Below are 14,670 nucleotides of genomic sequence, written 5' to 3' on the forward strand. Positions count from 1 at the left end.
CCATCTTTCTATTTGCATGGAATTCAAGGTCTTGGGCAACAGAGACTTTTGGCCATCTCCCTGCAGGTGGTGGCTGCTAGGGCTGCTCACCATTCTCTGCTATCTTTCTGTATAGCTCTGGAGTTGGCAGCCTTGATGTGGCTTCTGTGGCACACTGAGCTGTGTATTTGGGTCACTTATGTCTCCATTCCCTTCCCTTCTGACCCCCTGTCTAGAGAAAAAAATAAAATGTACTGAAGTAGCATAAAGACAAAATTGATCACAGCATGGGTTTTCTACAGTATTACCTCCATCACAAGGACAGATGAAAATGGTTCTTATGCAAACTGAATCAAAACCAACCTGAGTGACTCAGAGAAACCTACAGATCCCAAAAAACTGGAAATAAACTGAATTTTAATTCTGTTGGGAAGCTTAGAAACACAGGTTTCACTGGTGTTTTTTGATTTTTTAAATTGAGATGAAAATCATCTAAGCTCAACTCTAGCCCTATGGTACTTCTTTAAAGATTAAAAAACAATAAGATAACATAGAATGCAAATTTTCAGACAGCTTCTCACAGGGAGATTCTGTTTGAAGTAACAGTTCTCTCTCTCGCTCTGCTGCGTATGGGTTGCTTTTAATTATTAGCAAGGAAAATAATGAGTTCTATAGATGTGAATGCAAGTTCATTTTCACCATCAGTTGACTTCCACAACTTTCACACCAACGCTGCGTTTGAGACCATGGAGAGATTTACACAAATGATGAGTAAGAGTATTGCTCATAATGCTGAGTATGAAATAGAGCACAGGGATAGCACGGAGAGTGCTTTTGAATCACAGTCTGGAGGACTGTCACAATACACTACCTTAAAAACCAATGTTCTGTCCTCAGCTTTCACACACATTCCAGTGCCCTTAGGCAAGTACATGTGATTTACAATCATTCAGACAGAGATTTTTTTTCTAAAAGGCTACAGTAGAACTTCAGTTTGAACGTATTGCAGAGCAACTGCAGATGGGTGTGAGATTCCTGTCACAGGCACATGTGACAAGGAGAAGCAAGAAGCTGCAAATGGAGCTTGGTTGCTCTGCCACTGCCTGACCTGCCCCAGCAATAGAGGGAGTTGTGCACAGGGCTGCCTTCAGAGCAGGAGAGAAGATAATAAGCAGCATGTCAATATCCATCTGGGCCTTAGAAATAAAGGGTCATTTCCACCTTCTCTACTACACATGAGATGAAAAACTGTTACATACCTTACTATCAGTAGACTACATCAACCAAGAGAGGATGGTAAAGAGAATGACATACACAGATAGATGTGTACCTCCAGTCAACCCACTTACTTTGGATTTCCAGCCCCTGGCTTCTTTCTCCGGAATATGTTGAGGAAAGTGTTGGACTTGCAAGGTGCCTTGCCATCCCCGACATGCATACGCACCACATCTGAGGTGGTGAAGGCACTGCGGACGTTCCTCTCAGGCTTGGCTATAATGATGTACATCTTAGGAGTGAACATGCACCCCAGAGCCACTGTCACGCTCAGGCTCACTGCGAAACAGGTGGTGATGATCTTGTAGTTGCTCCCGAAATAGATGGGCACAAAGGCCAGCCAGATGATACAAGTGGTGTACATGGTGAATGCAATGTACTTGGCCTCATTGAAATTGGCAGGCACGTTGCGAGTCTTGAAGGCATAGTATGTGCAGCTCATGATGAGGAGCCCATTGTAGCCCACAGGAGCCACAACGCCCAGGTTGCTGGTGTTGCAGATAAGGTAAACCTCCTTGATGCTGGGGTAGGAGAGGATGGGCATGGGGGGCTCCAGGATGATCAGTGTGATCACCAGCGTCAGCTGCACGCTGATCAGAATGGAGGCGATGACCACCTGGGCCCAGGCGCTCATGAAGCGCGGCTTGCGGGTGCAGATCTTCTTCTTGCTGCCTGCCAGGATGCGTGCAATGCGGTTGGTTTTGGTCACGAGGGCAGAATAGCACATGGCGGAGGAGAGGCCCACGAGAAGGCGCTGGAGGTAGCAGGATGTTGTGGTGGGTTTAGCTATAAGGGTGAAAGGGCAGACGTAACCCAGAAAGATGCCAGCCAGGATAATATAGCAGAGCTCGCGGCTGGAGGACTTGACAACAGGGGTGTCTCTGTAGAGCACAAAGATAAGGGTGACAAACATGGTGACCAGGATCCCCAGGCAGGAAAAGACCACAGCCACAATAGACTCTATATTGCTCCACTGGAGATACTTTACAGGGATGGGTTCGCAGCCTGCAGTGTACAGAAGAGAAACAGAGTGTTAGAAAAGGCAGCTCCTGGATGAACCTATTTTGCTGGATCACAGTATAATCCGAACATTAGCATATGTCTATGCGACATGGATTATTAAAACCATTTTACAAAGGAGTGAACTACAGAATGAAAAAGTTTGGATGAAATATGTTCAAAAAACAGCCATCCATTTTGGGTATCCCAAATATTTTTTCATGATGCTGCAACAGGAAATTAGATTTGGAAGTATTTGGTTTTAGAGATACCTGATCACAAGCCCAGCATACCAAAGGAACAGCTGGGAACAGAATGCAGACAAACTCACCATCCTCTCTTCATTTCAGCAGAGAAAGCATTGTTGCAAGTGGGTTGGATTTTACCTCCTCAGATTAATTTATTTAAACATCACCACAATCACTATCGTTTGATCCACTACATTTTTTTGAGAATGATTTTATAAATAATATAAATTAATCAAAGGTCCCTAAGGAAATAAAAATGGTAATAAACTCCAAATTTTAATGGAATTATGTCATAGATTCTACACCTTCTTAGCACATTTCTGCTTTTTTCTCTTCACATTATCTTATTCTTATTTTTTCAAACCCTCTGTTCACTTTTTTCCCACTAAATAATATAATTTAATTCTCTTGGAAAAATCAAACCCACAGTATATGCATGCCTTCAAGTAAAAACTGCAAAGACTTTCCTTTCTGACACTTTCAGGTGTCTGTTAAGATGGTATTTAGCTGCTCTCTCCCACACTCAAATCAAAGGAGTCTCTGGATATCTTCCTCACTGTGTTGAAGTAATACCAGCAATAAACACTAGAGAGAAAATAAAATCCTTTGTTTTAATAGATGTTATGGTTGTGAAGCCATTACGGACTTTCATTATGGCATTTTCTAATTTCTGTTCTTGACTTAATAGTTCCAAAATGCTTTTAACATATTTCTTTATCCCAAGGGAAGTATCCATGGCCTGTCCTTATTTCTGTCCTCCTCAGTTTCCCTTGGACACAACTCACCTTTTCTGCCTTTCCCCCACCTCTCAAATATCTTTCCTCCCAGTCCCTCACTATCCCTGTGTCAGTTTGCCTTACAGTTCAGTTATTTTCTAGCCACCTCTCCACCCAGATGTCTTCATTACAAACTGCTGGTCCAGCTTTTCTCATCCTGGACTGGCTGCTCATGAACTCTGACTGTCTGAGTTGTTGGACATGGCTGAAAAGAACACGGAAAATATGGTAATGTGAGCAAGTTTGTGTGAGAGGCATTTTCTCCTCTCATTTTTGCTGCTAGATCTCTAAAAGTGCCCTGATGTTGTGATGGGCAAAAGTCATGCTCAGTCTCTTCCTCCTCAGAGTGTATCTGCAGAAGCCATCTATGAACTAAAAGCTTCCGAGTCCCACAGTTTTGCCTAATTTATATGCATCTTTCATATGGTGTCACAAAACTACCAACAGACACCTCTACTGTTATGTAGATACCTGTACTGTAATGTAAAGGCCTTCCTTCCAAATAATTGAGAAGTAAGACAAAGTATAGATCAGGGTTGAAGAGTTTTACTGTAGCGTCTTTTTGAGAAAGAGGAGAAAATATGTTTTTTGTTGAAAGAAAAAAAAATAAAAAAGAAGAAAAAAAGAAATCAGCCCAAGCAAAAGTCCTGACATGGGAACTTTCTACTTGAACTTTTAATGTCTGCTAATGTCATATGAACTGAAAGAAGGTCTTGTAATTCTGTATGATTTGTCTCCAAGCTGACTTAACTACAGGTGCTGTTGTTACACATGCCTGTAACATCAAAAACAATATAAATTATAGCAGTGGCTGCCAAAGGTCTTATTTTATAAAGAAAATACTATAAAATAAAGAGAAAATTTTATAAAGAAAATAATTTTGCTCAGTATGTCTGTTCAAAACTCAGATAGGAAACCCATACTTCTAACCAGTACTTTTGTGGTGAAATATGAAGGAAAACCTCTTTATTAGAACTGTGAACCTTTGGCCATTGGCCTCAGCAGCTCTGACTGGAATTTGACTCCTCTATGATTTAATAGAAGACTAAGGATCAGGAGCTCCAGCTCATTGATTAATACATGTGAAACTCTTCTCATACAAGAAGCTGGTCAGTGGTTGTTGGAAGGGTTAAGTTTCCATATGGACTTTAAGCTTAACAACATCAAGACATACTCACATTATTCCATTTTAAACCATATTTTCAGAGGCTTAACCCAGATCCAAAATGGTAGTTAAGTCTACAGTTTGTTTTAAGCTTATCCTGTGTAAGATTTTCTTAGAAAACCAGTGTAATTCCTGTGCACCAGCAAGCCCAAGAACCACATATTGTACAAACTGCAAAAGGTTCCCTACGCTGCTTATTATCAGCTAACAGTTGGTTGTCAGCACCTGTGAAGGTGGGTCATTTCCCAGCTAGGAGAAAGTGGGCTCTGGAACCCCTCTGAGATTGTGGGAGGATACCCACGAAGTTGCGCATGCATTTACAAAACAAAACAAAACAAAACAAAAAACAAAACAAAAAACAGCTAACCCAAACCTCAGAAAAATCAGAGCAAATGCTTTACAGTTAAAATTTTCTGTTAAAAGCTGTTCTGGTAGTTTTCATAAAGCTGCCTGTAGTTTTCATGCATTTTCCTGCATTTTAACTGTGAATAATTTCCAAGGTCAGAAGGCTAATTATTTTTTTTAATACTGTATTTATAGTGCAAGGACAATAAGGGAATCTATGATGTTTTCTGAGGTCATTAACACATCCCAGGTAGCTGATGGCCCCAAAACCTTATGATTCTTTTCATAAGACTATAAAACTTCCTACCCTATCTTGGCTTAGTGCTTATTTAAAATTATTTATGTAAACTGAGTTTACTAGCTTGACATTCATCCTTCTTGTATTTCTGGTACTATAGAAGATTTCTCTTGGCACAAGGTCAAAGGTACTGGCTTTAGTGACTATTTCTCAGGTCAAGTTTTCATCCGCTGTGGTGAGAAATCCTGTGTGTCTGCTGAATCCACTTCACTGAATTTATATTTAAGTGTAGCAATAAAAAAAGTATACATTTAAAAATAAAATTAAAATGTCGGGAAATGATTGCTGAGCAACAGACACTGATTTCAAATGGAGAAAATGAGCACCTTGAAAAGCATGTATTATGAAATAGGTTAGTATGTGCTTCACATTTCTTAAAAGGATTAAGGATTTTAGAGACTCCATCTGTGATGGAAAATGAGTCTAAAACCACATACTTGTTTAGCATTTAAGGCAAAGAGAAAAACAATCTGCACTGTGAGATGTTACTGTCTGTGTCTAGATGCTATGGTGACTGTCAGGGTATGAATACAACACGTAAAATCAAGCTATAAAAACATGTTTGATGGGAGTCCTGGCAAGAAAAGAGAATTCCAAATTAAATCATACCGATGGTGACTCCCACAAAGTTCAAGAGACAGAGTTTATCTAGATAAATCACCTTCTAAAAATTAGGATGGCATCAGCTTCCTTTCACAGCTTTGTACTCTGTAGTATAGTTCAAGTAAATCAATTTTAGGGTTTAAAAAAAGAAGGTTTTTCTTCAATGAGACAGACTGAAGAAGCTGTGCGGGAGCAGACTGCCATTTCAATGTTCTCTAGGAAATAAGTCGATGGCTATGCTGTCATTTGGCTGACGTTGCTGTGATTTTAAAACAGCAGCAGTCCAGTCTCCTTGCTGAGAAGAAACACAAATCAGCAGGTCATCTACTGATTTCATTAAAAGTTAATAGATTGCAACATGCCCTGGAGATTTTTCCAGCACTGATTCTTTCTGCAACTCATTTCAGCAGTGCCTGTCGTTTTGACATGACCCCTTTTGAGCTACTTTGAGCAGCTGCTAGCACTGAACCATATTCTCTCAAGTGCATATTGATCTTTCACCAGGTTTTTGTTCTGGCTCCCTTTTAATCAATAAATGCCATTTTTTTCCCTGAAGAGTAGATACAAACAATTCCGTGAACTTCCAAGACCAGCAAAACCTGTTTGTGTATGGATAGCTGCTTTAAAATTAGCAGAAGCTGGTGTCCTAGGAGCAGGAATTGAATATGAGCTTTTCAAATGGCCAGGACATTTATGAAAGGTTCTGTGGATTTTTTGGTTTCTATGAATACCAGATGTGTTCCTGTGATTTGGGCCCTTACAGAATGTATTTTTCATTAACTTCTCTCTCTACAGTAAACCACTGACATGAAACTTGAAGGGTCTGAATAATCACTGAGATTTCTTTACCCTGACAAATCTGTTTGTCAGTTTAGCTGCAAAACAGAGCAGAGGCAGGGCAGGGTGGTGGGAGTGGGAGGTATAGAATTTACATTTACATACACATCTGGGACATGATCATAACTTACATTCCATAGAAAACCAAAACAATTAATGGGTCACATTTCCTAGTCTCTTGTGACTAAGAGACCAGAGAAGTGGCTAGCTATCCCTCTCAAAATACGTGCCCTGAGAGCTCATTTGGCTTCAGTTACTAGAGCTTGAAGTATCTCATAGGACAAGTTAATTGAAGTTTGAGGATTTTGTCTATGTGCTAAATGTTGCAGCAACATCTAGCTGTCATCCAGTAGTGGTAAAGGACAAAGATGTGTTAATTTGCCCATTTGATCTTTGGCTAAGTGATCAGATTGTTTTTCTGACTAGGAATAATGTCCTGCTGAATGCTGGCATCCAAGATTTGCAGAGGTGACATAGGGCAGAGGTGCCTCTAGTCTTTCACAGTGATACAAGGCAAAAGTTAAGGTCAGGGTGATGCTTCTCAACATGTTGCAGCTATTTTTTTTTTTTTTGAGTAATAGTTGCTCTGAAGCCCAGAGCAAATGTGGAGGTTGATGTTGATAGGTAAAAAATAAACAGAAGGATGCCAAAGCATGCAACTCATCCGAAGAATATACACAAGGGAGACCAAGTCTAACAGGCAGTTCTTCTCAGGATTTGTTGAAATTCCTCTTGCTGGTGGGTGCAGTGGGAACAAGACAAGTGTCCAGTAATCAGTTACTGAAGGTCCTGAAATCACAGATAAAGTACTACTAATTGCATGGCAAAATGATCAGAAAAGATTTTCCAGTCAATATGACAAGAAAGCACTGAACTCTTGTGATAGTCACTGCTAAATTGCTGCAAATGCTGCTGAATTCATTAGCAGTCTTAACAGCTTTATTAATACTTGTGCTAAATGAAGGAAAGGAACAGACAGAGTATAACACTTCTTCTTGGCAGAAGTTTTTCTGTCTTTATTGTCTTTGTGTTGCACTAAGATGAAAGACAGTCACCCTAAACTGCACTGGAATGTGTGTCCAAGTATGTACTTTTAATATCTCTGGATGCTCCCATCTTACTGTCCAGCACACAGCATTCTCCTTGTGCCCTATAGAAAAAGAATGCTTTTGGAGGGGCACATCCCTACCTGTCAGGTCAGCATTTGGCCACCAGCCGAGCTCACAGGCTTTACACGTGAATTCATCCTGAACAAATTCATTCTCCTTGCAAGCCGTGCAAATCCAGCAGCAGCTCACTTCTCCTTTCCTGATCACCTGCAATACAGAATACATCCTCGGTTCTGATCCTCTGTCAGACAACAAGGAGGCACACATCACCACCCCCCAGCAAACACATAACACAATACACTACTTAAAACATGACAGGATTCCTGTGTATGGCACATTTCAAACAGCTAGAAAACACAAATCATGATTTTGTAGTGATCTCTGTATTAAAATTTGTGCTTAGGAGTTCAAGGAACCCCCGGGGACAATTTTATTTTGTTTTGGGGACAGCCATTCTGAGTTAAAAGCACAAAACCATTTTCCCTCTGGTACAGAGGCATGGTGAATATTTTCAATCAAACTTGAGGCTTAATCTGTGAGATGGCAGAGGTCAGGACAAGCAGCTCAGCCCATGCTTGATATCTATTGCACAGTAAAATGCAGTAAACAAAGTCAAAGATTAGAACAAAGAGTAATTCATGCATATAAATACATATATATACATATACACACAAGCACATACACATACGTTCCAATTTATGTGGAAGTCTCTTTGGGGCTCATAACACAAGCACAAAAGAAATTAAAATAAGAAGAAATTACAAAACATCTTGCTAAAAGGATCTATTGAGTTCTAGCAGAAATAAAAAAATTAAGCAGTGACCAATCTCATACTTTGGAACAGCTCGTTTAGGGACAAATATCCCTGAAAACTTTCTTTCTTTGCTGGGCTGCTAAATGTAATGATCCAAAGCTGAAAAGATTATTTCCTTGTCTTGATTCCTGGTTTCATTGCCCTGAGGCTGAAAGAAAGATTAAGGATATCTCTGGATCCTAGGGCTCTGACAAAGACTCTGGCCTTGTTTGCCTGGAAAGAGGAATCCAGCCTTTTCTTACAGATCTTCCTATCCATCTATATGCAGAGATAAGTACAGTAGTGAAATGCAAAATGTTTGTTTTATTGAATACTGGCTTTGTGGGCTTTTTTTTTTGGTTGGCATTTCCTCATGCAGTGTGTGGAGAGAATCCAATAGACTTCAATGTGAGCTGAAGCTGGCATTTTGTATGCATGGTGTTTACATATACACACACACATACACAAACTGCACAATCTCAAAAACAGGGAAAAATGTTTTGGAGGGTGGTAAATACCAATAATGTTTCTCCTCCAAGATGCTGGAGTGTGTCACTGTGCCTTTGCCAAATCATCAGTTGCCTATTGCTTGGATTAGCAATATAGAAATAAAAAGCTGCAAATGTGCTTATTAAATGAAAATAGAAATTTCTAAGAAGATTTCGCTGAAAGGGTTTCTTTCCATTTTAAACTTAATTCATACATATCATTTTGAAAGTGGTGAACTATGTCTTTATGTCATCCAGACCTGACTGGTAGCAAATTATATGTAACCTGATGCAAGTGCTACTGTTTGATGAACACAGAGTGATTTAATTTCTGTTTCCATTTGTCTTGTTGTGAACATGAGATACAAATAGGTGTGGTGTTTGTTGAGTTTTTTCCAACTTTTCCTTGCAGGTGTAATTGCTGGAGCAAAATACTGTATCCCCATGGGTCACAATATTTTCAAGATCAGCCCCCAGGTGAATCACAGCCACTAAATGTTATAGGCAATGACTAAGTGCAAATCTTTCTCACATAAGGTGAAATTCAAATTCTGGCACACTAGAAGATTCTCTGTCCCTGCAAAGGGTAATTTTAGAAAACATGGGCCTGTATATGGTGTTATTAAGGAAAGACACTAATCTAGGAGATGTTCTAAAATTTTGGCTTTCCTGAAGGAAAGGAAGTCCTACCCATTGGCTTGAAAAGAGGTTCCCTTGGGTTTAGGGAAAAACACTGACTGGACATTAATATTGCTGTAGCAGAAAGTAAATGTCTGAGGCACACCTTAATCTGGCCCTTCAGGCAAGGCTCGCTGCACACGGACCGGACCATTCCGCTCTTGTTCATCTGGATCCGGTAGTCGTCAATGTTGAGCACGCCCTCGTGCCAGGTCCCTATGAGGACGTAGTCATAACGATTGGGTTCTATGTACTGTAGGTTCATGATGTCATATCTGCAAGGAAAGAACAATGAGTCACTGTCCTGTGATGAAGGACAAAAATTTACCTTGCTCTTCTTTTTCTGCCTCTAAATATCCCCTAATACCACGGACTTGGGTTTCACAAAAACCCCAAATCCTTTAGGATTTGCAGCAGAATCACAGGAAGTATCAGCTGTGATTGACAAACAATTGCTGATTGCTTGCTTTGCTTGCATAAAACTGTGGCGAAAAAGTTGTTTGTCCAGGAAGAATTGCACACCAAAGACAGTAAACTCTGCTGAAGATGCACATTCAGGCAATGTCTGGATGCTGTGTTTTCAAATAATTTGTGAAAATTTCTTTAACCTTCACTTGGTGTCTCCATGAAGGCTGGCTGTAATATAGCCCTTGCTGGGAGCAAAACCCAACCAAACTGGTTTGCCGTAAGTTAGCTGTAAGCTCTAAGTTCAACCATTCATATTATGCAGCCCAGTGATTCTGTCAGGAAAAGTTAGCACCTCAGTCACAACATTTACTTCCTCACCCTACGCAAGCAGGAGAGCACTTCCCGAGACTAAGGTAAGGGAAGCAATAAACATCCAGCTTACCCCTTTGCCTTCAATAGGTTGGACCAGATGTGTGTACATCCTTTATTGATAATTATTATATTCATTCTTTTAACCACAGAATGTAGCTTGATTCTTAGTAGGAAATAAGCAAGAACAGAAGAATGAATGCTGGAGCATGTATAGAGAGGAAGAACCACAAAAGAGGCTAAACACAAAGCCTGGTCTCTTAAAATGAGAAGGGAGAGGACTTTGTTTAATAAATGACAAGAGAAAGGGCACTGAGAGCAAGAAATCAGCATTAGAGTTGAAAACAACAAAGCATCTTATATTTTCCAAGCCTGAGATTTACTGCCTTGCTCTTCAGTACTGGATTGTCTCAGCCTCTGGAGAAAAAAACTTTTGTTTATAATGAGTGTTGCTAATCTGTACATGCTTTAACAATAAAAGGTAAAGGATGCAAAATATGAGCCATAAATAAAATTTCAATGTTTGGTTGTGAGCAAGAGAGAAATACATTTGTTTCTTTTCCATTTTGAGGTTCAAATATGCAAATTTCAACTCTCCCTGCACTTCACAGAGGGAAGAGGTGCTAGAATTATTCTCTAGAGTAGAGCAGAGTAATTTTCTTAACTAAGTCTTTGGTGTTTCTCTAGATAAAGGTGATTTAAAGAAAAACATATTTGCAGCTGTAATTAGACCTCAGTTTTTCAAATATGCATGCTCAGATAATGCTAGTGCCACTGCAGAGCTCCACTGAATCCCATGTGAAAAGAAACCCCTGCTACTGAGCTCCAAGCAGGAGGTAGCTCCATTGGTTGGGAATTGGCCACTAATCAAGGGATTGCTTAGGAATGGGGTAAATTTCAAATTCATTAGTGAAAAATTGCTTTTCATATCCCAGTTCTTCTAAAGGAAGTGCCTAAAAAAACTCCATGCTGTTTCCAGGCTTGTGAAGATTCAGGATAACAAGAAACAGTGAGAGTCAGGCATTTCATAATGGAGTAAATCTCAGTAGAAATATGCATGCCTATTCCTAGCAAGGAAAATGTACTTGCATTTTAGTTTGACCTTATATTAGACTATACAAAAAGAGTTACTCTGGGCTGGAAAAGTAATTCAGGAAGGAGAATAAAAGATTACTTATGCCTCACATTCCCTTACTGGAATTTTTAAGCCCACATGTTTTTTCATTTTTACAAAAATACATCACAAGGCACAGAGTGACATTAATGCAATATCAATTAAGAGTTTCTCCTGAGTTCTTGTAATACCATTCCTTTTCCTATAGATTACCTGTCAAAGAATAAAGTATGTAGATTAAAAGCTCTTACACAGTCTGGTAGTATGACAAGTTGTAGTACAATGTTTGCAGCTTTGATATGCAGCTTGAATTTTAAGTGGAAAAATGTGGTCTAGCAAATACATTTGGTATATGGAGATGTGCTTAAGTTCTTTTTCCATTCCTTCTTTTTCTTAATGAAAAATCTTTGCTTTGAGCAAAGACAAATTCAGTACTGGAATACCTCCTCCCATCCCCTTGCTCATGTATGTACAACTTCAGCAACATTGGGCTGTGCCCATGCTAAAAATTATGACCCCAAAAGGAGTGGGTTTGACAAGAGTTGTGAAGCTCTTAGAGAGTGAGACTTCTTCGAGGCAGTTGTATTTCACATACACATAGCAGCATTTAAAGAAACCATTAAAACATTCAGTGGGTAAGAAAAATAATCCTTACAGGAGCAAGATATCTAATATATTGGGAAATGATGTGACCCAATAGGTGGTGTCATATAAACAAGTTACTTGTAAGGCAAGCCAGAATACAAATCAGCTAGTCACAGGCACACTCTTACTCTAGTTAATCTGAGATAGCTGAAGTTACCTTTTTTCATAGCCTAATACCAGAGTGGTACTGATGTTTGCTATCCATGAAGACAGGACAGAAAAGAGCAATGCTGAGCAATGCTGGGATGTAAATAGCTGAAATAAATACCCATGAGTCCAAACTCTGAAACTAAATGAATATCTGGAAAAAATATTCAAATACTCAAAGCATTGGAGTAGGTAGTGTTGTTATGACTGAAGCCTGAACAACTACTGGAAATTTTGAACTAAATAGACTTACATGGTTCTAAGTCCAAGTCTAGTTAAGATGAAATGTTAGGTGAAATTTTTCTATTAGTTTGTGAACCTCAGCATTTCTCTAAATATTAAAGGTTCATTGGAAGGGCTGAAAGTTCTCCTGCCTGCTGTCACAAAGCATTTTATGGTCAAAGGTCTATGCAAATTGTTTATTCTAGAAAGGTAAGGTTCAACCACAAGGTAAAAGGAGGTCATTACCTAGAACTGACCAGAGCTAAAAAGATAGCTCGGTATCTCAGAGAAGGATGTTGTGTTGGCTATTGCATCCTTCACACCTTCTCCAGCCATTTCTGGAAATTTGGGTGATATGATTGCTATAGAGAAAGGAAATGGGAGCTACTCAAGGAAAGTTAAAAGTGCAGCAAATTTACCAGCATGTTTTTAATGACAGTATAACAAGCACATACAGCTGAGTTTCCAGAGTTACATCCATGTCAGTTTTTCCCAGAGGCAGTGCAGTCACAAACGACTGCATTTGTGCCCTTCCAGTAAAAGATTGCTTCATGTTTCTGCATAAGAGATATCCAAAGAAAAGATTCTTCACAGTAGAAATACACCTTTGGCTACATGCTTTGTGTTTTCCAATCTCATTTTGATTAAATCTTGAAACCATGAATTGAGCCTGAGACAGAAAAAGAAATGTATCTAAACAAATGGTTAAGATTTCATGAAGCTGTACAGGTTTCACAACAGGAGATTATGAGAGTGCCAGACAAACATAACTACAGGCAACTCTATCTGCTTTACTCATGATGATGACAATTAGGAGTTTGTGGGAGTCAATTGCTCAAAGAACCTCACAGATTTTGAAAATTATGACAAAGGCTGCTGACTTCTAAGAAGGAATATTATTCTACCTTGTGAGGTTGACATGATTTGAGGACAAGTTATCTAAAAATTTTTTACACATTTGTGTGACATTCTTTCACTTGCATAGAAAAGCCAAAAAAACTAGCAAATCTCATAGCAGGCTGACTTTGCTATATTTAGGTGTTGTATGGGGTGTTTATCTTTCTATTTTGCTGAGGTACAAAAACTCTTTTGGGTATTGACACAGTGCTATGGTCTGTTCACTGACACACGAAGGGACTTTCCACACAAAGCTGTGGAAAAATTACAGCCAGTCTGAAGCTACAGACGATTCTCTTAAACCCCTGCTGCCATACAAGGATCTGACAGACTGTGCTGATCACAGTTCATATACACACAGCCATTCTCTGATACAATATTGTCCACATCATAAATGAATAACAAAAAGGTTGATTTAATTTCCTTCCCCAAAATTGCTCGCTCCAACTGTGAAAATACAAATGAGGAACAATAACAAAAAACTCTCTACCTAAAATAACCTATCAGATTCTAATTAGGCCAAGGAATCAAGAAAAATGAACATTTCTATAGACCAAAATGATGGATGAAATAAATTCCGTCATTCTGGCATACTCAGAGACATATCCTGATATAAACTGTTCAATCTAATTCTATGCTTGGTACTGTTGAGAGTTGTGGAAATGCTCTTGGGTGACAAAATAATAAGTAAGAATTAGGCTAAAATTGGAAAATTACATCTAAACATCAAGCCAAATAGCTAACAGACAGAAAATGCAGCATATGCAAAGCTGGAGTAATGCTTTCATGGACACAAATAGTGTGCAAAAAGCTTAAAGCTACACTAAGCAGTAATTTTTCTATATTATCTAAATTATATGTGCAAAGACTTGATTTATGCATTTGTGTCGATAAGTATGTGTTCAAAAGTAAGAGAATTTCCTGCTTCTATTTTCAAAGCCTAACCTAACTGATCTGTATCTTAGACTAAAAAAATTCTGAAGTCAAAACTCAACAAGACCAAACTGACTAGCTTTTGTTACTAATTAAATATAACAAACAGTTTCAATGCATATACTGTTTAAATATGACAACAGAAAAAAACCCCTAGAATATGGTAGAACATTGGCCAGTTTGCTAACAAAACCTAGTAATAGAGATAAGAGTTGCTTTAAGACCACTGTGTCTTATGAAGACTCTTTGGAGGCATGAAAAGACATGAAAACTCTTGTATGCTCCAGAGCCCTCCCTTTGTGTGGTGCTGGCACTAGATGCACTTATGCAATAAGCCCAAAG

The 14,670-nt window shown here is 39.1% G+C and overlaps 1 protein-coding gene across 4 annotated transcripts in view; it reads right to left on the reverse strand.

The window, feature by feature from the left end:
• GRM1 (glutamate metabotropic receptor 1) overlaps nt 1-14,670 on the reverse strand; it is a 187,021-nt gene that overhangs the window by 29,702 nt on the left and 142,649 nt on the right. For all 4 annotated transcript variants that reach the window (XM_033054646.2, XM_033054647.2, XM_033054649.2 and 1 more), the window contains exons 6-8: nt 9,700-9,868; nt 7,715-7,841; nt 1,329-2,259 (exon numbers count right to left, since the gene is read on the reverse strand). In XM_033054646.2, the coding sequence (XP_032910537.1) occupies nt 1,329-2,259; nt 7,715-7,841; nt 9,700-9,868 (1,227 nt within the window). The remainder of the gene's footprint in view (nt 1-1,328; nt 2,260-7,714; nt 7,842-9,699; nt 9,869-14,670) is intronic.

This window comes from Catharus ustulatus, chromosome 3, assembly GCF_009819885.2.
Source record: "Catharus ustulatus isolate bCatUst1 chromosome 3, bCatUst1.pri.v2, whole genome shotgun sequence".
Taxonomy (NCBI): domain Eukaryota; kingdom Metazoa; phylum Chordata; class Aves; order Passeriformes; family Turdidae; genus Catharus; species Catharus ustulatus.